We start from the raw sequence: 27,370 nt of genomic DNA, 5'->3' as shown, positions 1-27,370 counted from the left end.
GCACCATGTTGTGGGGCTGGCGGGGGCCGGCGGTGGCCGGGCCATGGCGGGCGGGCGGCGGGCGCGGTGAGTGCGGCGGGCGCGGGTGGTGGGGCCGGGCCGGCGGCGCCTGAGGGACGGGAGCGAGACGGGACGCGACGCGACGCGGCGCTGCTGCGGCCCGGGGCGGGTACAGCAGGGGCTCCCGGGCCTGGCGGCGGGAGGGAGGGGGCGGAGGGGCGGCTGCGCCCCGCGGAGCGCCGGAGGGGCCCCTGCGGCCGGAGCGGCGGTGGGAGAATCGCAGGATCCGGGAGTCAGTGAGGCTGGAAAAGATCTCCGAGATCGTCGAGCCCAGGCGGTGACCCAGCAGCACCTTGTCAAGCAGCCCATGGCACCAAGTGCCACGTCCAGGCTTTCCTTACCCACCTCCGGGGACGGTGACTCCGCCGCCTCCCTGGGCAGCCCATTCCAATGTCTAATCGCCCTTACCGTGAAAAAATTCCTCCCTGTGTCCAACCCGAACCTCCTCTGGCGCAGCTTGAGGCTCCGTGCTCTTGTTCTGTCGCTTTTTACCTGAGGGTAGAACCCACCCTCACCTGGCCGCATCCTCCTGTCAGGGAGTTGAGGAGAGCAGTAAGGTCCCCTGAGCCTCCTTTTCTCCAGGCTGTGCCCCCCCAGCTCCCTCAGCACCAGAGTGGTGCTCCAGAGCCTTCCCCAGCTCTGTTCCCTTCTCTGGACTCGCTCCAGCCCCTCCACGTCCTTCCTGACAGGTCCGGCCTGAGCCGCGGCTCCGGACACCCCCGGTCGGCGGGGGCTGCACGGACGCGGCTTTCGCAGATGGGATTTGTATCTGCACTCCTGAGGTTCATTCCTCTTCTGGATGCTCGCTTTGAGCTGGGGACGGAGCCCCGTCCAGCTGTGAAGCCTCTCTGGCCATCTGCTAACCCTTGGGAACAGCCGTCTGCACCATGGGCTCTCACCCAGTGCCAGTCGCAGCTTAGCGAAGGTCATTGTCCACTGGTGGAAAAATACAATGTGTGTGTCCACAGAAGAGTGCTGACTGTGGTTGTCAAAGGCATGGGTTTAACCCTTTTTTTAAGGATGTCTCTCTTTGGATCTTTTCTGGATACAGATGTGCATAAGCACTGCAGCTGTTTCATTGTACCTTCTGAGGCCCTACAACATCCATAGTGCTTTAGGGGCTGAGCAAACAGAGTAAACTGTAAAATGTAGATCCTAGGTTTGCAGTGGATTCATTGTGAGTGGATCCCACCTTGTATTTATTACAGGACAGATGTTCTTGTATCTTGTTTTAATTTGCAAATGACTCCACGCACCCGTCGTGTCCTTAAGTCTGACCTACATAGTCACTACAAGATTTGCCTCCATTTGAGGTAAAAAGTTTATTTCGCTTCATGGTACAAAGTTGTCAGCTTGGTTCTGACACCAGAATCCCACTGCCTCTCCTCAGGAGTGGAGGAGGCTGATTGGCACCATCCTACAGCAGAGACAGGCTCAGCACTGCTAAAATCCAGATGGGTACATGGACCCTCGCTAAATTTTTAATGTCAGTCATATGTAGGAGATGAATAAACATGTGAAGTGGAGAAGGGAAACTGCAGAATTTTCTTACTGCCTTGGCTTCATTTCCAAGTGGAACAAGGCTCCCTAAAGCATTTCCAGCTGGCTTTATTGACCTGTAGTGGTCAGGGGGAATGTCAGTAACGGGGATGGGAACAAGGGAGGGTTGTTCCGGCCGTCTTCGGACCAGGTCCCAGCACCCTCTGTATCAGTGCCTTTGGCTCCAGCCCCTGTCTGTTGCATTCCCCATTTCAGTGTTCCCAATCCCTCCCTGCCCACGTGGCATTCCCAGCTCCCTGCCCCTGGGTTGCCCACATGGCCAAGGCAAGCAGACAACTGTTGAGCCAACGCTGGGGCCCTTCCTGCAGCACCCCTGGCTGCCAGCTTCCAGTAAACACATAAACCCTGTCTTCAAAACATCTACTGTCCTCTCAGATGCGTTTGGAATTAGCTGGTGGATCTAAGTGAAAAGTGTGATTATATAAACTTTGTTTCCATAGGAAACGGTGCTTGGTGGAAAGTCATTCTGCAAGGAGGATTCATGCAGCCTGGTTTCCTGAGGAGTTGTTTGCCACATCCTACCCCAGCAGCTCCTGCCTGGCTCCCAGGGGGCTCAGTGCCTGGTGGCTTCCCCTTCCCCAGGGCTGCACCCAGGAGCTGCCTGGATCCCAACCCACCCTGTCCTTATTTGTGCAGCCAGCTGAGTCAGGTGTTCCTGTTTGCTGTGCCGGCAGCTGGGAAAGATTCAGGATATTTACCCAGTTGTCCTTGGCTTCTCAAGGCTTCTGTCCTCTATCTGGCCTGTGGTTTTTGTAAAGCTCATGCAAATAGTCCTCTGACAAATTTGGCAGAAACGCAGGTGACAGATTCTTAAGTTACTAAGGATTATAACAGGCCAAGGTGGGCAGACAGATGGACAAAATGATTTTGTTTCTTTCCAAAGCTGTGTGAGAATATTTCAGGCGGTTACTGATTGTTGCAGCTGCAGGCAGAGATGTTGCAGTGGTTAAAGTGCTCGTGGTCTTTCACATTTATCAGTATTGTAGCTCTCAACCAGGGGTGCAGTTGTGTTTGTGGAAAGTTTGAGTGTAGACTGTCACAGATTTTGCCTGTAGATAACGAAGGTTTTAAGAGGAAAGGAGATGGAGAAACAGCAGAGAAGTAAATACGTGGGAAGCCTTGAGCACTAGATGACTAAACTTGTACACAAGGCAGGCAGCACGCAGAGAGTGGAAGTGACAGAATGAGTCTGAGAAATCCAAGGAAAGGTCTGTGGGAGCCTGCCTGTGGAAACTGGAATAACAAGGCTCACACAGAGAAGGGAGGCATGAGCCACCAAGGAGCTGGCCAGGGAGGGGGGAGGATGGGAAGGAAGATTGATCTGGTGAGACTGAGGGATGTTTTGGGAAGAGGAAAATGTCACTACTGTGTACGATGTTTCTTCAAGGCATTTTCCAGGATTTACTGGAGAACTTCTAAAGGCCTTTTGATAGGTGATCCCAAAAGGTATAGTGTATATAAGAAAAACCCCTTGCATTAAACAGGAATTAGACTCTACTTTCACCATATCCATTTCAGATCAGTGTCTGTTTGAGCTATGATTTTTTGTGTACTTATGCTGCCAAACTAAACCTTTGCCTGCCCCCGGACCTGATTTGTGACTTGGAGCATAATGAAATCCTGGCAAATTGTACACACAAGTATTTTTGACATAGCAGCTAAAAAGCTTTATGATATCAAAATAAGATTGTGATATGAGACACGCCATTGATTTTGTGACTTCAATAAAAAATGTCCTGTGGGATTTTTCTGGTAACTTTGCAGCCTGCTTATCGTAGCTGTAATTTTTGTAACAGGCAAATTGCATGTTGTTTTTTGAACTGGGAGTGAAGTGGTCTGATGTTGGTATTTAATGCCAGCAGATATGATTTAATTCGTGTGTTTGTGTGCACAGTGACCCCACCATGATACTGAGGAGATGCTGTTATTTGTATATTGAGTTAGGGGACTCATACTTGCTGAGAATACAGAGCTGGTTGTAATAAGAGAAGGAATTGATCAGGAAATTTCCCAAAGAGGTAGTGAAAAACAAGAAACATTTCTTATGCAAACCTTTCAGTTGACTACAGCATTAAAAAGCTGCTGGGGCTGTTTATTTCTGGCTGTTTTCTCTTTTTGGCTGGGTTTACTTTTGTCATTGTCCAAGACCCTTTTGCTGTTCATTCCAGAGTTCTGCTCACGCTCACCTTATTTTTTCCCTTTTAAAATTTTGATGGTGTATTGTTATTTCAATTTTCTCATCTCTGACCTCATTCCAGGGCCAGCTTGACACTTCTGGAGTTCTCATAATCTTCCTTTCCAATCCAAGACTTTGCCAAAGACATGTCTTTTTCAAATTACTTTCTTCCAAAACGGCATAAATATTTTCTTACATTGCCTTGACGCTGTCACCCTTGCCATCTTCAATTTAGAACAGTAAACTCAAGTTCTTGCTGTCCGTGGTAAACTTGTTCATAAAAGGATTCAATTCCCTTGGCTTGCAGAGCAGAGAGTGTAATGTTGGCACCAAGGAGCAAAGTGCAGGCTGTGCTTGGAGCACTGGGAAATTGATTACATGGCAACCTCGGGGGTGCTTTGGTGTTTCTTGGAGGAAAGCAGCCAATGACTCATGTCCTCAGATGTCACTAAAAAGTGAGAGCCAACTCACCAGCAAATAGTTAAATATTGAATTTTATTTATTTTTGTAAATTCTGTTTACCTCATTGGAGGGTTTCAGCCAAAATTAGTTTCAAAGCCATCACAAAAGATTAACTAAATAAATTACCTTTCATTTAAGTGACTGTAGTTGTATTCTCCCTCCAATGTCCCAGGAAGAATATCCCTAGAGAAACTCAGCATTCCTGGAAATCAATGTAGAAAAGTGAGTGCTCACCTTGAGCTCCAGAGGTGTGGAACATCCTGCCCTGAGCTTTAGTGCTTTAGTCAGGCAGCACTGCACTGTGAGGCTTTCTTTAAATGTGAGTGTACACATACACATATCCCACAGCCAGCAGTAACTGTTCTGAAATGACCTCTGTTCTTCTGCCTAACTCCTTACAAACGCTAATGGATTTTAAAAATGAATTTAAGCAGTGCTCAAAGTGATTCAGAATTAGTAGTTTTAAAGAGGTGAATTATGGAGTTAAAATGAGAGGGTGCAGGTGCAGCCAATCCGCTTTGCTTGTCTGCTTAAATTTAAGAATAATGTGATTATTATTTAAGGATCTCTTCCTGGGTGAGTGTATCTGCAGGAGTGAGAGCTTTTGGGTCAGGTGCATCTTCCTTGTCTGTGCTTCACATTCTTGTGCTTGCAGTGGGTAATGTGCAGGTGGCAGTGCTGTCTGGAGAAGAACAGCCTGCCAAAACAAAACTAGATGAAGAATAATAATATGCTCTAATTTCCATATAAACATGTGATTTGTTCTCTTTCAGTATGAGCACAAGCACTTATTTTCCAGCAGATTAAAATCAGTATTACACAGTTAACAGCAGACTGTGGCTCTAGTTTGAAGCATCCCAGAGGCTTCTACTCCCTGCCCTTGGTGGGGTCTCTGTCCTGCTGTGAGTGCTAACAGGGAGAGCCATGGATGGCTCTGCTCTAGACCTCATGTAAATTTGTTCTGGGTGCTGTGGAGTCCTCTGTGCCTTTGCATCTCCTTTTATACTCTTATACTATACTCTTACACCATGCCAGCCTGATTCTGCACTGAGAGCTGTGACCTGTGTGTGCCTCACCAGGCATGGCCTGGCTGTCCTGTGGTGGCTGCTGGTGAAGGAGCCTGTGGCAGCTCATTTTTTCCAGAGCCATGATTATTTATGGCTGATTTATACTCTTACTGTTAAATTGCATGAGAAGGCTTTCTGTGTCAGTCCTCCCCCAGCTCTGGGTGCTCTTTGGGGTTTACATGATCAGTGTGCCTGGTGAAGAGAAATTCCTGCTGGCTCCAGTGCCCCTCAGAGGTGTGCCTCATGTCCCCTTTCTCTTTGGCATTTGACTGCATTCAGCTAATACTAGGAAGGTAATTCTGTCTTTATAACCCAATACAGTTGATGGTGCATTCTCTGATCCTTACATGCAAACACTGCCCTTGCCAAGGCTTCTTGAGGGGCCAGATGTGTCTTGGAGCCCACTGTAAATATAGAAACAGATGTGGTTTTAACTGCTGTAGGTGAGGATGTGAGAACAGGCACGTGTTCTAGGGTATTTTTTCTAGTTAATTTGGTTGAGATTGCAGACACTTTGTATATTTTCTGTGGTTATGGGTTTCACAGTTGAGCGCAGAAGGAACTTGGTTAGCTGTGAGGAAGTAAAGATGTCATCCCCCCCCCCCCAGCTCATATTTTTTTAAGAATGGAAAAAAAGCTGAGTAAATTATAATGGCAGCAAATGAAAGGCAATAAACAATTGAGTCTATTCTGTCCTTATGTCTTGTACCTTCAAGAAAGAAGGCTGAGCAGCTGTTCTCACTGTTGTGAGCTGTCTTAAAACCTACCTGGGAGCTTTTCTGAGGGATAGCTCTTTAGGACACCAGCAATCATGGGATCTTGCACTAATGGAAGAGTGCATGTGAAATTGCAGCAATCATATTAAACTACAGTTCCCTGCAAAAGTCTTGCCTGTGGTGGTTGCAGCTGCTATGATTTCAGCTGTGCAGAGATGCTATCTGGCAATTTCCCCTTCTGTGCAGATCACAGACAGGCTGCAGGAAGGCAGCAAAGCCAGTGTGTTTTAACAGAAGTGTTCAGGCTTTAGGATACAGGTTTCCCTGAGTCCAGGCTTATGCTCCAAGCATAAACTTGGTTTTGAGGTTGGTGGGATCTGCGGGATTGTAAGTTTGTGTTTTGTTTATTTTTAGGGGTACCAGGAGACGCTTCAGTGCTGAGACATCTTTTACAATGCAAGTTAGGCATGAAATTCATCAACTAACACCCCCTTCCTCACCCTGATCTCCAACAGACTTCCCGTAGCGCTCGGAAGAAAGAGTCAGGGGAGAAGGGCTGAAAGGCACCATGAAGCTGAAGCAGCGAGTCGTGCTCTTGGCCATCCTCCTCGTCATCTTCATCTTCACCAAGGTTTTCCTCATCGACAACCTGGACACGTCGGCCGCCCACCGCGAGGACCAGCGCGCGTTCCAGCGGATGCTGTCGGGGCTGCGCGTGGCGCTGGAGCCGCGCCTGGAGCACACGCTGCAGTCGCCCTGGGAGATCGCTGCGCAGTGGGTGGTGCCCCGCGAGGTGTACCCCGAGGACACCCCCGAGCTGGGCGCCGTCATGCACGCCATGAGCACCAAGAAGATCATCAAAGCTGATGTGGGCTACAAAGGGACGCAGCTGAAAGCTTTGCTGATACTTGAAGGAGGACAGAAGGTTGTCTTCAAGCCCAAGAGGTAAGTGCTGCTTTCAATGTCTGCGTTAACAACTGCTTCATTTACATATACTATTTTTCTCCATGCTGTCACGTTAGTGTTGAAGTTAGGAATTTTGAAAGACCATCCTGTTATTTTTGAGACAGAATAGTGTCACTCATGTGCCGGGGTCGGGGCAGGAACAGGCGAGAGGCAGGATCGTAGCAAAGGCAAAGAAGGCTTTATCCAAAAGAACTGTGTGGTTTTTATACAGTGGTATGATAGATTCTATTCTATTGGCTGACTAACTGAAACATCTTTCTCATGCACTGTCCTTGAGAGGAACAGAAAAATAAAGTAGAAAAACAGCACCTGCAAATTCTTTATAGTCAACAGGTTATCACATCTTTCCAACTCCCTAAAATTCCTCACAAGCCACTGTGAGAAACGCTTGCCATTTCTCTCTCTCTGTCCCATGGCATCCACAGAATAGAACCTTGCTGGTGCTCTAGCAGCATTGTACAGCCTTGATACAGCCTGTCTTTAGATTAAAAGAATAATCGCTGTGTTCAGTCCTGAGAGAGGATGTTGGTTACACTTGGTGTTTCTGAGCAGTATCTTCCTGACTCTGGAAGTGCAGCTTCTGGCAGTTTGGAGACAAGCTTTGACTCCTTGTTGTGTCAGACTGTCAGGAGAGGGTGCAGTTCAGGAGCAGGGAACGAAGGAACCTTGGCAGTGGTCTCAAAAGTACATCTCTTTGTCTGGTGTACTTGAATGTAGACTGTAAAATGGTTTGGGTAGGTCAGAGTGAGAGCCACTGAGCCTCCTGTCTGCCAGCAGTGAGTACTGGGGAATGGAGGGTGATGGAAGTGATACTTCCTTGGTATAGCCTCAGTGTACAGTGATCCTCAGAAAAAACTGATATGGTTGAATTTTCTGAAGAGTCTTGGCTGTAAAGCTTTTTGAACTGTGTGTCCTTGGGGAAAAAGAGAAGAAAGATGTTAAAAAGTAGCGCCAGCTGTGTTTTAGGAGATTTCACTGGAAATGAGAGGTGTAATCACAGAAAAAGATTTTAGGCTAAGCAGGCATTAAAGTTTCCTGTCCTGTTAATGAGCGAGTGCAGAGGCCACAAAGATGCTCTGAGGGTGGGAGCACCTCTGCTTGGAATCAGGCTGAGAGAGCTAGAGCTGTTCACCTGGAAAACAGAAGACTCCAGGGAGACTTTAGAGCCCCTTCCTGTGCCTGAAGGGGCTCAAGGGAGCTGGAGAGGGACTTGGGACAGGGGCCTGCAGTGACAAGACCAAGGGGAATGGCTTCACACTGACAGAGGGCAGGGATAGATAGGATAGTGGGAAGAAATTCTTCCCTCTGAGGGTGGTAAGGCCCTGGCACAGGTTGTCCAGAAGAAGATCCCTGGAAGTGTCCAAAGGCCAGGTTGGACAGGGCTTGGAACAGCCTGGTCTAGTGGAAGGTGTCCCTGCCCATGGCAGCAGGATTGGAATGAAATGTTTTTCCAGCCCAAACCAGTCTGTGATTGTATGATTAGAAAATGAGAAAAAAGTCTCTGTACAGCCAATTCCTGCCCTGGGTGGAGCTCCCCTGCAGGCCTAGGCAGTGTCAGCCTTGCACAAAAACTCCTGGTGGTACAAGAGGGATCTCCTCCAGTGAAAGAACTGGGGATTCACAGCATTCCCATAGGGCTTTCTGTGTCAGGGAGTGCAGTCAAGCATTAACTGAGAGTTAAACTGCATTCTGTAATGCCCTGTCTGTGCAGGCAGACACAGGCACTGAGCTCCAGCAAGGACATATGCAGCTGGGAATGTTTATAGGAGCACTGGAGAGGGTGGCCTTGGCCATCTTGGTAGACCCATGTTTTGTTTGTGACTGCTGAATAGCCAGGCTGGTGAGCACGGTCCTGTTCTGGCACTGCAAGAGAGTCTATTTAACCAGCTTTGGACCTGAAAGCTCTGCCAAAGTTACTGCTAAAAACTGTTCTGAGCAAACTTACCAGCAGGAGAAGAAGGAATTCCATGATTACTTTTGCTCTGGAATGGACTGGATGCCTACTGTGCATGGAAACAAAGAGTTTGGTCAGGATTTCCTAATAAATTTTAGCTCTGCAGCTTTCAAAATGTGACCCTGTTGCCAAAAGCCAGCTGTAAGTACCTACCAAAGACCTGCCTTGAAGGACATGTTCTGAGGATTAGCTCACTTCAAATTTATTTGAAATCCAGCCTAATTTACTAACAAATAATACTTGCTGTCATCACATCTGGTGGTATATGGGGCAGAAGATGCTGGTTTGGTGAAAGCTCCCATTTGGCAGGAATCCTGCACTGGTGAATTCTCTTTTAAGCTGCCTTGCAGAGAAGCTGGAGCATTGCTCAGGCTGGGGAAGTGGGCTGTCTTCTCACCCCACTTCCTCCCTGAGCAGGGCTAAAACATTGAGGTCCAGCTCTTGTGCCTCCTCTTACACTGCTGTTGCTACTGCTTGAACACAAATTCTGCTGGAAATAATCCAGTTTACACAATTTGATACGTAGATGGAAGTAAGAAAATAGATTACCTAATTTGGCCTTATTTTATTTGAAAACATGTTGCATTTCACCAGTTTGCTCGGTAGTGATTGTGGTGTTTCACACTCAGCTGCAGTGTGGTGTTAGAGCAATATCTACACTGATCCAAATGGCAGGCAGCTGAGAAATTGGTGTTTGCCTTGACTGAGTACCATCTACTAAAAGATAAAAAGGGGAGCAAAAAGCCTTGCACTCACCAAAATACACCATTGTTGTTGCAATGAGTGTGTAATTTCTGTTTTTTGCTGTTCATGATATCTTTTCTCTGCCAGATTAAAGGCTCTCTCTGTTTATACCCATTATTGTCCTCAGGTTCACACTTGCTGATTTTCTTTCTATTAAAGATTGCATTTGACATCTCTTCCACAATATAAGATTGTATTTGAGAATTGTTAATGTACAATTCTTTGTAACCCCAAAATCATCTGTGGAATTGCAGCTTTCCAGGATAAATAGCCCCCTGTTCCATAGCAGGGTCTGTGCTCTTTGTTCTAAGATGTGATTTGGCATATGGTTGGATTAAAATTTATTAGTTGGGATGTGAGCTGCTTCACAGGCTCTGGACACCACTGTACATCACTGACCTTTCCTCCTTATTTACCACTTCAACAGTCTGGACACTTTAATATCATTGATGTTTTTCCACTCTCCCATTGGCAGTCACTTGCAAAGTGACCCAGAGACTCTTTAACTATTATTAAATTGTTCCTCTGAACAGCAGAATTGACAGGGATTCTACATAGACTCACTTCATGTGACTTATTTCAATTCCAGATATGCCAGGGATTATATAGTGGAAGGAGAGCCCTACGCTGGCTACGACCGACACAACGCAGAAGTGGCAGCCTTTCACTTGGATAGGTATGGAATTACTGCTTTCTCTGGTTTTATTGTCTTTGTAAAGCACCAGAAAAATGGGGTTCTTTGAAGAATGCACCTCAGATGGGAGCTACCTCTAACCTGCCAATTTACCACATTGAAGCCAAAATAAGAATCAGCTTATTCTGTGAAACTTCGTTTTTAAGATCTGGTCAAGAGTGTAACATTTTAGATACTTGTAAAAAGTTTGGGAAGGAGAATGAGCCCTGCAACCACTCTAGTTAATATTACAGGGGAGAAAGATCTTAGCTAAATGCTGTGGAAGAGTCTGAAATACTAAATGTGTGTGCTAAGTTCATGTCCAGTTCAGTAAAAAGTCAAGAGTGATGTCTAGACTAACAATTTAGTCTAGAGTAAATATGAATCAGTGCATCCTAGAGGAAATCCAGTTATTCATATCCTAATTGTGCTTGGGGTACCCAGGTGGTTTTGTGGACCTGTGCTGGAGGTGCAATTACAGGAAAAAATGAAAATTATAGGATGTTCAAAGAATGGGACAGAAAACACCAGACACTGAATGTCAATAGTTATGAAATGCTGTTAGAGCTGCAATTTCACATAACATAGATGAGCACAGTCTCTGTTTCCTCATAGGAAGATTTGGAGGTGAAAACACATAAAATCTTGAGAAAAGGAATAAGGAGGGACAAATATAACAAAGGATAGAAAAACTGAAACTGAGGTTTCTCAGTACATAGATAAGAGCCTTATCACTGTGACTAAAGTCATAGGTGGTGACAGTGATGTCTGTTAGTCCTGATTCACCTGTGGAACTCATTGCACAGGCAGTAGAAATCAGTAATTCTAGGAAGAATTAGAAAATCTAGGATGGTAACTAGTTGAGTAACACCCATTGCTGCTACAGCCAGCTTGTGCTGGTGGACCAAAATCAGAGTATATTAAGAAGATAAAAAGATAATGGAGCCAGATGTCAGTCCATTAGTGCTTTCAAGGAGCATACAGGCTTCAGGTTCCCTGAAAAAGTAATGATTGAACATTCAATCAGAGCCTCTTTCAAGTGTCCAAATCTCACTTAACTCTTCTTTGCTGTCCATTTGGTCATGATTTTGTGCTTCTTTTCTCTGGTCTTTGTCTATGGCTCTGCACCTCTTTATTCTTCAGGAATACCTTTTCAGAATCTTTTTCTGAGATGCAAAGACTATCCAGAGGGTGTCAAAAGTGCATTAAGAGAGTTGGGGCTGACACTCCTTTGATGTTTGTACTTTAAGCACTTTTGAAATTCCATTACAAACACCCAAGTCATTTGTGGTCACAGAGCAAAGGCTGTGGCAGGCATGGGAGTGGAACCTGGATCTTGTAACTGCAAGTTTTATGGTTGTTCTTCCCACCTCTGCTTTTCCAGGCCCTTCTCAGGCATTCACTTTTGTTCTACCATTCTCTCTTCCCTTCTCCTTCTTTGTGCCAAACAAAACAACTCTTGGATTGGTTGCTTTCAAGTGTAATTGAATTTGGCTTAAGCATAACATTTTAATAGTGGTTCCCACAAATTAGAAATGATCTTTCCAGATGACCAGTTACTGCTTCAGCCTGCTTCAGACACATGATGGATATTTCTGGTGTGAGGTCTGAGTTCTGAGAGTTGGAGCATGGTGCATCCTCTGTTGCTCTGCTGCAAATGCTTTAATAAAGGAGTGTCACTGATGGCCTATAAAGTAAGTTTCACATCCAGGCACATAAGAAAAATGAGTTTCCTTACTTTGCCTCAGAGAAGAGAGGAGGTTGCTGCAGGGCTTCAGCTTTACTCTTTGGTCTCTATCATCTCTGACAGAGACTGTGAGGATGTTTTGGTTTACTTTTGAACTGCTGCCTACGTTGCAGATTCTCAGGCTGTGCTTTTTCACCCCAATCAGAATCCTGGGTTTCCGCCGGGCCCCGCTGGTGGTCGGCAGGTTCGTGAATCTGCGCACCGAGATCAAACCCGTGGCCACGGAGCAGCTCCTGGGCACCTTCATGACTGTGGGTAAGTGCATTCCATGGGCTGTGCTGCCCAGGGAAGGGAAAATCCTTCATGGCAGAAAGGAGCTGTGGGAGCCTGACACAGCTACAGAGCAGTTAACCATGATACAGGAAGCTCTTTCTGTGCCAGGAGAGCTCTTGGATAACCCAAGGAGGACTTGGTTTTCTTCAAATAGTGTTCCCTCATGCTGCTGCTACAGATGGGATTTTTATTTTTTGGGTAAGAGTTTTCTCTCTGCTGTCAAAAATGGTTAGAAAAGTCTGTGATTAGACCTGAAAAGAAAAGAATAAAGTTGTATTTAATGTGAAGAGAGTGGTGATTTGGGATAATTTATAGAGCTGACACACTGGTTGGTATTAGATGTTGTTTGTGCTGCATCAGAGCCTGCAGAGCATTTACAACCAATGGCAGAACTTCCCTGTGTTGTTTACAGTAATAATGCTGTGAAGGACACATAATGGAAGCTATTAATGTGAACTCCTACCAGGTGGTCATTAAGTACCAAGAAATTACTTATGCTGCAGCCTTAACTCCCTGAGGCTTCCATAAACCATCCAATTATTACTCTTTTGTTTGTTTGTTTCATTTCCTAATCAGAAGGCTCCAGAGATGATTGTTCCTTGCTGCTGGTAATGTTCCTATTAGCAGTACTGCTGGCAGTCTCAACTGCTGCCTGACACTGCCACTTACAAGGTACAACTTCCAGATGAGTTTCAGCTCAGCCTCATCAGCCTCTCCTGGCATTCACATGGGCTTCCTGCCTCAGGCAGGCTTTACATTTTCCAATTTCAGCCAAGATAACCAAGCTGTTTGCTAGCAGCAGTGCTGACTTGAGAAGTCAGGCTCCAGAAATGTTCATTGCTGCTCCTTAGGTTCCTTGGAACTGCTGTTCTGCAAAGCAGGAGCTAAAGAAATGAGTGGATCTATGGAGGAGGTTATGATATTTTGTTAGGCCAAATTTGACCAAGTTCCTGAGGTTTTGAAGAAGAGAGAATTCATTCATACTCAGTGCAGGTTTACTGGAGTTACAGCTAGAATCTCAAAGAATTCTGTCTCTTGCTGCAGCCCCTGGATGGGAAGAGAGACTTGCAGGCTTTCCATACAAACAAGAGATCTGGTCTGCAAGCTCTGTGTTGGTGATGATCTGTGACATCCTCAGCTTGTCTGACAGGATACTGGGAGCACAGGCTCTGGATGGAGGGCTGAGAGGCAGGGATGTGTGAGGTTGGAAAGGGAAGAATATGGCATTTGGAGAGCTGAGCCTGCTCTGGGGAGGATATGGCATGTAGAAGCAAAGGAAGAAATGACAGAGTAATGACAACCAAGTGAGACATACCTGAAGAATATTCTGGAAGAACATCTATGAGCATGGACCTGGATTTAACTTGGCGAGGTTCAAGCGAAGGTGGGTTAAGAAGGGGAAGATAGAAAATGTTAAACTAAAACTACTTATGCAGGCTGCTGCAGATTACTTGATGCTCCAGGATGCATCAGTGTTAGTGGACTAAAGGCTGCAGTGTTTTGTTGCTCCTCTCCTGTCAGAAGACCCTGATGAAGCTTTGACAGATCTGCATTGCTGGCTCATGTGAGAATGATACTTGGTTCTGTCTCCTCTGCTGAGGCAGCTCAAGTAGCTGAGATGTGTGGCAGGTCTCAGGGCACCAAATCCCTTTGAGTTCTGCTGTGTCTCTGTGGGAAATCTGACACATGAAGTATGAAATGTGAAAAACGAGCAGTGTTAACATTGCAAAGTCAGGGTCCTCAGGACTAGGAAAGGATCACAAAAACTTGTTGAGATTCTAATGTATTAATTCTCAGAGTGATAAAGTCATTAGAAAATATAATTGCTCTCTCCTTTTCATATTATTCTTTAATTGCTCTGAAGGAATGGATGTCTGTGTAGTCTCTTTTGAGCCTCTCCCTCTCAGAGACAGGAACCACAAAGACAAGTGCAGTAAAATCCTGTAATGGGGAAACCTCTGCTGTAACAACATGCTCCTGAATTTCAGTTGGATTCCTTGGATTAATGCCTCTTCATTTGATACCTCTAAATTTTTCTTTTTAAGGCAATAACACCTGCTTCTATGGGAAGTGCTACTACTGTCGGGAGACAGAGCCAGCCTGTGCAGATGGGGACATCATGGAGGGCTCAGTGACCCTGTGGCTGCCGGACGTTTGGCCCCTCCAGAAGCACCGGCACCCCTGGGGCAGGACCTACCGTGAGGGAAAACTTGCCAGGTATGAGAGAGAACATGGCAGACTTATTCCTTATAGATGATCATTAGCACTAAAATGGCCCTTGGTTAATTAAAGAGCTCTAAGTGGTTTCAAAACCTACACAACACAAAACTAATTGTGTTGACAGCTTTCTTAGCACAACCGTAGGAGCCGAGAAGTCCAGAATAAAATTTAAATTAAAATGAGGAAGAAAAAAAAAAATCTTCATTGTTTTCCACATACTAAGCACTGTCCTTTTCCTGTACCTTGGCTGGAACAGAACTCCACAATGCAGTCACTCCAAGCTCTGAAAATCTTGTCTGTGGGCAAGCTAAGATTCTTCTCTTGTGCCACTGGACCTCATGTTGATGCTGTGGCCCCTGAAATGTGGCAGCACTGTCACATACCTAATTTCACTGTATCATACCTAATTTCATGATCCTTGTAGTTCGTTTTCAGAATTGTGGAACTGGTTTAACTTAAGCTAGGCCCTGTGTTGTGGTTTGACACTGGCCAAACACCAGGCACTCACAAAAGTTGTTCATTTACCCTCTTCTGTTACAGTTGGGCAGAGGAGAGGGAAGAAAATTAACAAAGGGCTCATGAGCTGAGATAACAACTAGGACCAAAAAAAAAACACTCTAAGGGCAAAACAGGTCCAAATTTATAAAGTAGATTTGTTATTAACAGAGTCAGAGGAGGATAATGAGAAGTAGAATAAGCCTTTAAAACACCTTTTTTCCCCCAACCCCTCCTTCCTTCCCACCAACAGCACAGGAAGGCAGGGTGTGGGAGTTTTGGTCAGTTCATCATTGGAGATCTTTTCCTGCTCACTCAGGGAGAGGAGTCTTTTCTCTGCTATGCCATGGGATCCCTGCCACAGGCAAACAGTTGTCATAAAGCCCTTGTGGCGTGGGTCACTTGTCCATGAGGGTAGGCTGCTCCAGTCTGGGAGCAGGGAGAGAGCAAGCAAGCTCTTTCTTTCTTTCTCTGGAAGCAGGGGCCCTGTTTCTCTCTTCAGGTCTCTCACAGTACCACAGCTTTCTCTGGCACCACCCACTCTGCCATGAGCACTTTTCCCATGGGCTGTGCATGGATCTCTGCATCCCCCATGGACTTCATGCATTACAAGGGGCCAGTTTGTTTTATCAAAGTCCTCACCACAGCCTGCAGAGGAATCTTAGCTCTGATGCCTGGAGCACCTCCTCCCCTTCTTTCTTTTCCACTGACCTTGGTGTCTCCATGTTGTTTTCCCTCACATGTCCTCACTTCCTCCTCTTCTCCAACTAGAAGAAAAACTGCTGCTTGTAGGTACCATTGTCAGCTTGCACCAATTCAAAGACTGTTGCAAGATCCCACAGTGCCCAGAGGTCAATCCCATCCAGGTTCTGTGCTGGGGAGTCACTTGTCTTACTTCCACTGCTGGCCCTCAGAGATTGGCTCTGTCAGACATGGTGGAAGCTTCCAGCAGCTTCTCACAGAAGCCAAACCTGTGGCCTTCCCCTGTTACCAAAAATCAGGCAGTGCCACATCAACACACCCTGGAAATTCCTTTACTTTGAATGCCAGCAGTATTGGGTGACCATGCTCAGCATGTAAAGAATGCTAAATCCCACATTTGTCCTTCTGTAAGCAGCATTCTATAATAGATGTAACACATCTGAGTTCCTGAGGTGGGGATGTTTTTGCCATGACCCAAACAAATGAATTTGAGCTTAGTAAATTTTTCTGACTCTGTCTTGAACTTGAAAGTGATTAGAAGAGATTTTCAGTCCTTTATCTAAAGTATCCATTGATTTCCAGTGTGATGGTTCTCAGAAGGAATCTCATCCAAAAGCTCTGTTGGATTGTTTTAGGGTATAAAATGCACAGATTGAATTTTGAGCAGCAGATGTTTTTTCTTTCCCAGCAGGTGAAAATCAGCTGTGTTCAGTACATGATACATTGCAGTGAGGAACAGGATGAATTTCTTGGAGGTGTTCCTCCTGTTGAGAGGCTCCTTTTCATCACACCCTGCCTGCTTACACTGGGGTTTACCTTGATTCCTGTGCTGATTTGATATTTGGTGTATTTAAACTCCCACTTGCCTCCTGCAGATGAGGTTACAAGGTTCTGGTGTTTTTCACCATGTCATGCTGCACATTTCACTTTGAGAGATCAGAATTAAAGGTTCTTGGTGTCATGCTCTCCTTTTTCTGTGCCTGGTAATTGTGAAAAAATAACTCTCTAAGAATTTTTTCCTGCTCTAGCTGCTGTTTTGAGTTGACCTTTTGAACATAATTCACACAGGCACATTAGTGTCTGTAATTTTTAATGGAGGTGTAATAGACAAAATCCCTGACCTTCCAAGGCCTGTGCTAATACAATGTAAATTATCAGAAATGAGTGTTGGATGAAAGTGTCTCTTGAAAGACTGCATGGCAAATGAGAGAGAGCATAGCATATCTGAAAAATTGTGGCAAGGAGATTAAGTACTGCTCTGAAGTAAAATGAGAGAAAAAGAAACACTTGAGGGAGAGTGGGATGCAGCATAAGAAATGTATCCAGAACAAGGAGAAGAGGTTCTGAGACTGTTGTTGTGTGGATTCGTGCTACACCTTGAGTGTGAGTTGGACCTTGGTGCAAAGATCCTTCTTCCTAGGGGGATTTAGGCACAGTGTTTGAGGAACATGGTGATCTGTTATTAAGCACATTGAGAAGATAAATTTTTAAGCTCTCTGATTTGGATGCCTGGAAGAAAGGTGGGATATTGGGATCTCTGGTTCCAGACCACTAAAAGATGAAGTGGGATATGTGGCTTTTGTAGTCAGTAAATTCTGATCTTCCTACTTTTATGAATATCTGCAGTTTTGAGCATGTCAGAAAGTCTCTCCAGCTTGTGTTTCTTCCATCTCTGTTTCCAAATCACAGATGGTTTAAGGCATTTCCAATTTAACTGCTATTTTGTGAAGGATTGTTTTAGTCCTTACATAGAAGATGTCCTTGTTATTTAGGTGGACAGATGGAAAGGATATACACCAGAGATTTGGCTCTTTTGGTGGTGGTGTTGAATAGCTTTGAAAGCTGTAAAGAAGAAAATGAGGAAATTTAAAATCCTAGCTTTGGAGAATTGAGACATGACATCCATGTTACGAGATGAGTGGAGAAGGAGATAAGAGGGAAGCTTGAAATCATGTCAGTGGAGAAGAAGGTGAGAGGAGGGGAGGAAAGAGACAGCTGTGAGTGAGGGACAGTGACCACTGTGAAGCCCTTCTGGGGGCAGAGGGGCCCATTAAAAAGAAAAAAGGAAGAGGATGGAAACAGCTCAAGGCAGTGGAAAGTGACACAGAACTGAAGTGTTCCTTGGGAAGCTGAGGAAGGCAAGGCATGCAGTAATCTTCCCCTAACATAGCCCAGTCACTGTGGAGGTGTGAGGAAGCAAACCCTGACTTTGTTTTCCATTGGAAGATGATCTTTGTGTATCTTTGAACTGAAGTTTGCTGTGACCGTGGTCACAAGGGTTTTCAGGATGAAGAAGATGAGAATGTTGACTCTATGATCAGAAGGCTTGATTTATTATTTTATGATATATGTTACATTAAGACTATACTAAAAAGAAATAGAAAAGGTTTCTTCAGAAGCTAGCTAAGCTAAGAATAGACAAGAATGAATAACAAAGATCTGTGTCTCAGACAGAGAGCAAGAGCCAGCTCTGCCATGAGTGGTCAGGAAATCCAAACATCCATGGGAGACCAATCACAGGGTCTACCTGTTGCATTCCACAGCAGCAGATAACCAATGTTTACTTTTGGTTGCTGAAACTGCAGCTTCTCACAAGGAAAGATCCTAAGAAAGGATTTTTCATGAAAAATGTCTGCAACAGTTTGGTCCATAGGCTGGGATGTCAATGCAGGCTTTACTCCTCTCCTAAACACTTCTGTCCAGCTCTCCCTTCTTGGTCCAGCCTGGGCTGCTGCCCTTTCTTGGTGCACTCAAAGTGCCCCAGGGGCTGTTGCTGTGCAGGGCGGTTCCCTAAGGCTGCTTGGTTCCCTCTGGCTGCAGGTGGGAGTATGACGAGAGCTACTGCGACGCCGTGAAGAAAACGTCCCCGTACGACTCGGGCCCGCGCCTGCTGGACATCATCGACACGGCCATCTTTGACTACCTGATCGGCAACGCCGACCGGCACCACTACGAGAGCTTCCAGGACGATGAGGGCGCCAGCATGCTCATCCTGCTGGACAATGCCAAAAGGTGAGCCTGCCCTCACCCCTGCTGGCCTGCAGTGCTGCCTGCAGTGCTGCCTGCAGGGGCACACACTGATCTGCTCTGCCTCCCTCTCTGTTTTCTCTCTCTCGCTGATTTGTTCTTTAGTATTGTTTGTAATAGTCTATCTCCTTTTTATCAGAAATTAATCGCTAAATCTTAGGGTCCTTCAAAGGCTGTGTGCTGACAGGACAAGGGGGAATGGATCCAAACTGAAAGAAAGTGGATTTAGATCAGATAGTAGGAAGAAATTCTTCCCTCTGAGGGTGGGGAGGCCCTGGCACAGGTTGCCCCATCCCTGGAAATGTCCAAGGCCAGGTTGGACAGGGCTTGGAGCACCTTGGTCTAGTGGGAAGTGTCCCTTCCCATGGCAGGGGGATGGAACAAGATGAGCTTTAGCCCAACTCTTCCAACTCAAACCATTTCAGGACTCTCTGATTCTACTCTGTGCTCTAGAGACCCTTCTGTCTTGCCAAAGTCCTACTCAATCTACAGAAACTCCCCAGTTAACACAGTATTTCCCAAAGCAACTTTCAAAGGTTTGCTCAAGTCTCTCCTCCTATCCCCAGAAATGCCCTTTCCTTTTAGGCTTTTAATTAATGGAAGATTGGAAATTTTGGCTTTTTTATTTATCACCAGTCAGTATGAGTGAGTGCTGTAATAAAAGCAGATCTTTCTAAAATGTGTTTCTGAATAATTTGGCATTCCCTGCCTTCTGGATATGCCTACTCTGGCTTTGAAAGGTTAGAAGTTTAGAATGGAGGTAGAAGTGATACCAAACACAAAAATGATCATGTTCTATATATGGACATTAACTCTTACCCGAACAAAAATGTTTTAAAAATATGTTTAGAATGTGAGTTCTTCTGTCCTTGCTATAGGTTTTTTGTATATTGTCCACTATAGTTTAGGTTAAAAATCATACTGAAGACACAGCCTTGTTTAAATCATAAATAACAATTTGATTAATTTTTCTTAAAAACATAAAGGTCATCTACTTGCCTTTCTCATCATTTAGTCTAGCAATTCTGGATTGTTTATTTTTCTGGTGGGCCCTCCCATGTGCAGTGGCAGTGAGTTTCCCTTCTGTGAAGGACCAGCAGTTCCTGTGGCAGGCTCTGCTCTGCCTTTGCACACCACTTGAGACCTTGGAGATCCTTGCAAGGCTTGGAGTTACCTTTCCTTTCCCATTTATCTTTTGTATAGTGGATTCCTTCCACCTTTCCATCCATCCTTCCTGTCATCAGCCTGTTCAGTAATACTGCAGTATGACAGCAGGATGCATTCCACCTTGGGACTGCTTCATTACTGCTGCTTTAGGAGAATTTGGCAAAAATGCTCTTTCTGTTCCTCACTGACAATGTGCTGGAGGAAGGAAGGTGATGGATTAGTCACTGGAAGTGAATATGGGGTTTGAAGGTCAAGTCCTTTTGTTATGGTCATTTCCTATGGCATTATGAAAATATTTTTGGTGGGGCTTTGCAGGCTGACAGTAAATTGTTTTCTTGAAAATTTAAGTGATTTATTTATAATAAAATTTTAAATTACTTTCAGCTCCTTTGAAATAATGGGTAGGGGACAGTTTTTCATAGAACCATGGTAGATCTCAATTTGGAAAGGACCCATAAGGATCATTGACCCCAACTCCTTGTTTCTTACAGGGCTCCCTAAAACTAAACCATGTGAATAAGAGCAGATGCTCCTTGGTGCCATGACCACTTCCCTGGGAGCTTATGGAGTTTTAAAGCTATGAATAACAGAATTATTTGGGCAGCATAAGGCCAGGCCCCTGCAGCAACTTATCTTTATTGAAGGGAAAGTTCTTAGTTGAAAACAGTATTATGAGGAAGGTGAAACTATGAAAAATAAATCCAGCATGTGTTTGGATGAAGCTTGAAATTCTATGGAATTTGGCTTGAAATATTTAAGTTGATCACCTTGTCAGTGAACTGTTGCTGCTGTTGGGTTCCTTCCCTGACCAGCTGTGTCAGACAGGCAAGGCTCCCATTCTGCATGCCCAGAATAGCAGTTATTCCTTACCCCTGCACCATTTCTGAACTTCTCTGAAATGCCTTCCTAAGGGGCCTTGCTCTGATAAAGAACTGGGTATGCTGGTGCTGCTTCTGTTTACCTGCTTAACTGATGCTGATGAAAGTTTTATCAGTGACTGGTCTTGGACTGTTTATATTTTAATTTAAATTATTTGATCTCTTGGAGCATGAAATTGCCTAATATTGATTTCTCTGAATTCTTTACAAAGCCCTTTATGTTGAGAACCTTAGGAGTTCAGCTGGTTCACTTGGTTTTCATTTTGCTTTTCAGCTTTGGAAACCCTGCCCTGGATGAAAGAAGCATCCTGGCTCCTCTCTATCAGTGCTGCATGTAAGTGAAACACAGAGGTGCTGTTCACTTATGTAATTCTGTCCTTAGGTTTGCAATTTCATTAACTTGGGAGCCTTCTGGCAACCTGAAAAGGTTTGCTTGGGTCCACAGTGCTGTACTTTTTGAGATATTGTCTGTTTGATGGATGGGCACTGCCCAAGAAGCTGAGGAATCCATTTTCATGAAGGCAGAGGGTTGGCTGCAGAAAGTGCTCTCACCTCCAGGTCACAGCTGTGTCCACAGTCAGTGTGACAGGCACTTTGCATCTGCAGCTGTCCCACCCAGCTCCTGGCAAATCAGCATTCACATCCCTGCTTGAGTTCTCCCTGACAGTAGGGGAGGGTGGCAATTTAATAAAGGCAATTTAATAATTTCAAATATGGTTTCCAAAAAAAGCCTGCAGCCTTGCTCAGGGGCTTCTTCTCAAGTAAAATGTGTAGTTTCTTTGCAGAGTTTTGTTTCTGCTTTGGCCTTGTGAGCTGTGGTTTTATTTTCAGAGTCTGTGGCTTTCTGATTTCTGTTCTGTCTCCAGTCTCTTACCAGGCCATTGCTATTTCTCATTAGGAATTAGATGCTCCAAGGGCTGGAGTAGCTCTCCTCTGGAACAGCCTGAGAGAGCTGGGGTGTTCAACCTGGAGAAGAGAAGGCCCTGAGGAGACCTCAGAGCTCCTGCCAGTGCCTAAAGGGGTTCCAAGAGAGCTGGAGAGGGACTTGGGACAAGGGACTGCAGTGACAGGACCAGGGGGAATGGCTTCACACTGACAGAGGGCAGAGTTAGATGGGACATTGGGATGGAATTCTGCCTCTGAGGAGGCCCTGGCACAGGGTGCCCAGAGAAGCTGTGGCTGCCCCATCCCTGGAAATGTTCAAGGCCAGGTAGGACAGGGCTTGAAACAACCTGATCTAGTGGAGGGTGTCCCTGCCCTTGGCAGGGGGGTGGAATGAGATGTTCTTTAAGGGCCCTTCCAGTCCAAGCCATTCTGGGCTTCTGTGAAAATTTCCAGGAAGAAAAATACTGAGATACAAATTTCCCAACTCTGATACTTCAGCATGAACTCCTTTAGGCCTTCCAAATGGAGATTGTCTGTGAAACTTGTCCTTGAAAGGTTCTGTCTTCCAAATTCTCTGGGGCCTGAGCTCTCATCTTGCTTGCACTAAGCACAGCTCCCTGCAGTACACCTGGCCCATGTTCTGCAGGATCCTTTTAAAAGTCACATGCAGAACAGTTAAAGAACTTTTAAATTCTTTCGTTTTCCTGCATTAGTTGTAGATGTATGTTTAATTTTGTGCCTTATTGAGATTCTTCTGGAGTCTTTGTCATCTTGATTCCCCCAAATGCAACCAGAGGAGAAGTTTATCTCTGTAAGAGACTTGGCAATTTCCTGCTTTTCAGATTTTCCTTTTTTCTGGTACTGGGCAAATGCCACATGATAAATTAATTTGCATAATTGTTTTAACTATAGGTTTGTTACAACACTTTCTTATTTTGCTGGTTTTATTGGAAGCCATCAAACCCAGGAGTTTAGACCAGGGATGCTAAAGATTTGGATGCTAAAGGTTTGGGGGAGAATCCCAAGAGACTTCACAGAACATGAGAGTTGAGATGGGCTGACACAAACAAGCTCAGTGGCCAGTGAAGAGGAAAAGTCACTGCTGTGTTCTCTTTCTTGAAGTTTGGCCAACTGCCTTTTGTCCTTTGTGATTCATTATTGGTCAGTGATGCTCTTCCTGTGGTGACCTTTGTTGAATTTGTTGATTTTCCTTCCTTTTCTTTCCTTTCCAAACTGTGTCTGGGAGGCCGCAGGACTGAAGACTTTCTGTGCTCTCAGCTGGAAGCGTTCCTGTGTAACATCAGAGTTTTGTCACACCAGATTGATTCTTCATCACCTTGAATTTTCAAATTTCATTAGATCCTGTCTGAGATGCAGTTCCACCTGGACCCTGCCATCCCAAACCCACTTCTGCACGGAGTCTCCATTCTTGGTGAGCCGGTATTCCCGTGGGATGCAGCAGGAGCCTGGTGTGGTGATGTGTGTTTGTTTCTTTTGCAGTATCCGGGTTTCTACCTGGAACAGGCTGAATTACCTGAAGAACGGAGTCCTGAAGTCTGCCTTAAAAACTGCCATGTCTCATGACCCCATCTCACCTGTGCTCTCCACCCCTCACCTGGACGCCCTGGACCAGCGGCTCCTCAGCATCCTGGCTACAGTGAAGCAGTGCACAGACCAGTTTGGGCCAGATGTTGTGCTGGTGGAAGACAGGATGACTCTGTCTCACTTGTAATCCCAGCAGAACACGAGATGAAACTCCTTTTTTAAAAAACAAACAAACAAACAAGCGATAGAAAAACAGCACAATCAGTTCAGAAGGGCTGTGGCCACGATGGACTGACATGAACAGGACAGCTCCCGAGCCAGAGGAAGGGAGGTGACACTGGCTGTTTCCTTGGGCTGGCAGCAGTGAGAGGTGGCAAGGAGCCTGGGATGGCTCAGCCCCGTGGTGGCCACTGTGCCGTGGCCATTGCCGGCAGTGGGCACCGCTCTGGGTGCTGTGCAGAGTCTGGATACTGAGCTCCTCTGTGGACTGGATTGCAGGGGACCCTCAGAGATGAACAGAACAGTCCCCTCCCCTTCTCTTCCCCCTTTACTCTGGCGAGTTTGTTCATTCAGGGTTGTACACAATCAGCTCTGAGCTGGTTGGGCATTTTACTGCTTCTCTAGAGAACGAGCAGGGGTGAATAAAATAACTGTTGGACTGAAGAGTTGTGCCACCCCCCGGGGTGGGATGTTCTTCTGGTTGTCTGAGGGGTGGGAGAGGGGACCTCTGCTGCTCACTTGGCTTTTCCTTGATAAAAGGCTGGGAAAGGGGGCTGCCTCATATGTGTAATGCTTCAGTGTTTTTGCTGAAGTCCTATCAAAGGTTTATCCACAAGGTTGGAGATTTAGGAGAGGACAGGGTGGTTATACAGCACTTGATAATTAAGGGGTTATAGTAAGTTTCCATGTGTCTTGTCCCTCTTTTTTTTTTAAATAATCTGGCAAGGTCTGAGTAGAGAAATTATCCTTGCAGTCCTGTGTCCATTATAAACAAATGTTCATTTTCTTGTAGCTGAGGAGGACAGAATCTGTCCTTGGCAGCAGTTCTGTGTAGCAGGGTCAGGCTGCTTTACTGTGAGCCCTGAGAGCTGTGGAGCCTCTGGGCATGTGGGACTGGGGGAAGAGGTGTTTGCTGGACTTCCCCAGTCACCAGCAGTCACCTGAAGTGTGCAGACATCCCTGAGCTGTGGTCTGTCTTCTCTCCTGAGAGAGCTTCCTGCTGCTCCCTTGTGAGCACAGCTCAGCACTTCTGTTCTGGGCACACCAGTGTTGGGGTCCCACGTTCACCTGCTTTGGCTGTGGCTGAGCTCAGAAGCTGTGACTACTTCCAGGAGGTTTTCTGCCTTCCCCAGTTGCTTCCTGCAACCCCCACTGCAATGTTCTGCCTGGGATGGTCATACAGGAGTCCTCACTAATGGACTATGGCCATAGATAGAGAAAAGTTGGCTTTTCAGGACAGGCCTGCAACACTCACCTTGTGCTAGTCCTGTTGTCCTTCAGCACTGTGCTGAGTTTGTGTCATAAAGCTGATCACCTTGGCGCTGATCAGCTTGGCACAGGTCTCAGTTTGTGTCTCCAGAAGAGAAGCAGCTTCATCATTGTTTCCAAATTGAACAGCTTTGCATCAGTGTTCAGCCAGCATGGTCCTTAGTGTAAGGAAGGAGCTCCTTCCCCAAGTGATTACAGATTACTGAACTTGAGAGCAAGAGCACCAAAATGTCAGTTTGAGCCCTTTTCCTTGATTTTCTTGTCAGGAAAATCTAACTTCTTCTCTAACTGTAGTGTGGCAGGCAGGTAAAGAGCTGTTTTGTTCTTGCACCTTGGCCACACCTGATCCAGGAGGTGTCAGGGAGAGAGTTTATCTGAAAAATGCAGGCATTGGTTTGTTTTGTTGAAGTCTTTTTCTCATTGCATGAGCAGAGTATCTTGAAAGTAGAATGTGGCTGTTTACCTGGGATTGAATTCTCTGTTCTTTTTGCTCTCTTCTGGACTTGGCCACACTCATAGATGCCATAGAGCAATGAGGTGATGGGATGGGATCTGGAGTTATTTACTGGAGTTCTTAGTCAGGATGGTGACACACAGCCAGCTCTGAGGACACTGTGAAGCTCTTGCCTCTATCACCTGATAACAGAACACACTTTGGGTGGTGCCTGTGTGGCAGGAGCAAGTGCTGGTTTAAGCTGTCTCCCAGGAAATTTCAGATGATTTACCCAAAGGGGAGATAGTGAAGCACATGATTGGTGGCTTGTAGTATTTCTAAAAGCATATTCTTCTTTTTGAGCTCTTAATATTTTGGGAGGGATCTACCAAAATTTAATTTTTGATTTCTATATGATCACTCTTGATATTTACATTTTATTTAATAATGGGCTCAAAAAAAGGCCTTTCAGTCGTTGAAATTAAATTAATGTTGAGGATTTACATATTGCTCTAAGCTAAAGCTTTTGCTGTCAGATGGAACCTGGGGATGAGTTTTTTCCCAGTATAAATGTCAAAGATTTAAAGCAGGGTATTGGTTTATTTTGGTTTACTTGTGGACAAAGGGCATGAAGTCCAGCATTATCAGTAGAAGGAAGCAAGAAATGGTTGTTTTTTGGGATTGGTTTTTTATTTGTGATATTGATGCTTCTTGTTGCTGTAAACACTACTGGAGGTTGGTGTTCTGCAGCAGGAAAGAAAAATAAATTCCTCTCTTAAACCGAAATCAGGAAGATCTGGTTTTGGCCTTGTGACAATTTCTGCCCCTTTGGCAGTGATGGTCGTTTTGCTCAAATACAGAACCCTGGGAGATTTTAAATTGTAACCATTGCAAAGGAAATGAGGAGCAGCATCCACGTGCCAACAGGGTCTGCTTGAATCTCTGAAAAATAGCATTGTTTGCAAGGCAGGTGCTCTGGGGAGGAGCAGACACCTTCTGATGCTTGTTCACTGTGCACGTGTCACCCACTGGCCCCAGATGTTACACACTGGTTGTGTCATGGCTATCAATGATATCAGAGCACTGGAAGCACAGAAATCAAGAACTAATTAAAGAGTCTCATCAGCCATCTGCTATTTCCCTCCTCCTCCTCCTTCCCAAGTCAGCCATCAGGGGGAGGAGACACTCGAGTCAGCTCTCCTTCAGCAGCTGATGAACTGGAGTGTGTCTTGCCAAACAAACTTCAACTCAAAAGTACTAATTTATTAAGAAGGTAATTTATTTAGTGCAGCAGCTGGAGCAGGATGCTGGAAACAGACCCCCCTCTTGGATGTGCCAGAGGAGGCCCCTGGGAGCTGCTGCACAAATGGAGTTGCTAATAAGCAAACAGAATGCAATTATGACTTTCTACTCCTATCCCCCGGGGTCAGATCCCACATAAAGCAACATTGTGTGAATAAAGATTTTAATAAAGCAACGTTGATGGATTGCCTGAGTGTCTCTCTCCCTCCCCTGTCTGTCTGTCTGGAGTTCCAACATGTGGTGGGCTGAATGTGTGAAGTGTTTTGCTGCTGCTGACTCCCAGTTCCTCCTCTGCTGATTTCTGTCAATGGCATTTACTCCAGTCATGTATATCCAAAAATGCAGCGTGTTTGCCAGAGCCTTGTTAGTAAGGAAGAAGAGTGATCCCAAAGGGATACAGAAATAAAACACACACCTAGACTGAGGTGTGGTTCTGCTATGCATCCCATGGCCCTGCATCTGCTGGGCATGGAACCAGGAGCTGGTTCCAGGAGCCAGGGATGAATGCTGGGTTGTCAGGGGTGTCTGGAGAGCTGGCAGGTGCTCGTGGCTGCCTCTGCTGAGCTTTTATTGGGATGGGCAGGTCAGTGCTCCCCCAGGAGCAGGGCTGTACTCAGGCTGCAGAGGTTTTTCTTAGTGCCCCAACAGGGAGTGTGTCAGAGGCAGGAGAGGAGGTACCTCTGAATTCAGGCATCTTTCACCTGCTCTGTAGCATCAACTGGCGGTGTGAAACCTGTTTGGCTTTAAACTAGAGTTTCTCACTCAAACTTCAGATTTCAGCATTGTTGCATTTTATAAGAACTGCTTTCTGGGGTTTATTTTGAGGGTTT

The 27,370-nt window shown here is 45.6% G+C and overlaps 1 protein-coding gene across 2 annotated transcripts; it reads left to right on the top strand.

The window, feature by feature from the left end:
• FAM20B (FAM20B glycosaminoglycan xylosylkinase) lies at positions 1-26,719 on the top strand. 2 transcript variants are annotated; one of them, XM_077181989.1, is made up of 8 exons: positions 1-66; positions 6,557-6,986; positions 10,295-10,381; positions 12,271-12,380; positions 14,444-14,615; positions 18,636-18,827; positions 21,162-21,221; positions 23,273-26,719. In XM_077181989.1, exons 2-8 carry the CDS (start codon positions 6,610-6,612, stop codon positions 23,502-23,504), a joined length of 1,230 nt encoding a protein of 409 aa, XP_077038104.1. In that variant the 5' UTR covers positions 1-66; positions 6,557-6,609; the 3' UTR covers positions 23,505-26,719. The 2 variants fall into 2 exon arrangements, with proteins under 2 accessions (XP_077038104.1, XP_054494439.1); XM_054638464.2 differs by having other exon boundaries at positions 2-66; positions 6,456-6,986.
• The last annotated feature ends 651 nt before the right edge of the window (positions 26,720-27,370 follow it).

Source organism: Agelaius phoeniceus, chromosome 8 (assembly GCF_051311805.1).
Source record: "Agelaius phoeniceus isolate bAgePho1 chromosome 8, bAgePho1.hap1, whole genome shotgun sequence".
Lineage (NCBI taxonomy): Eukaryota > Metazoa > Chordata > Aves > Passeriformes > Icteridae > Agelaius > Agelaius phoeniceus.
This window is presented reverse-complemented; position numbering and strand designations above follow the sequence as displayed.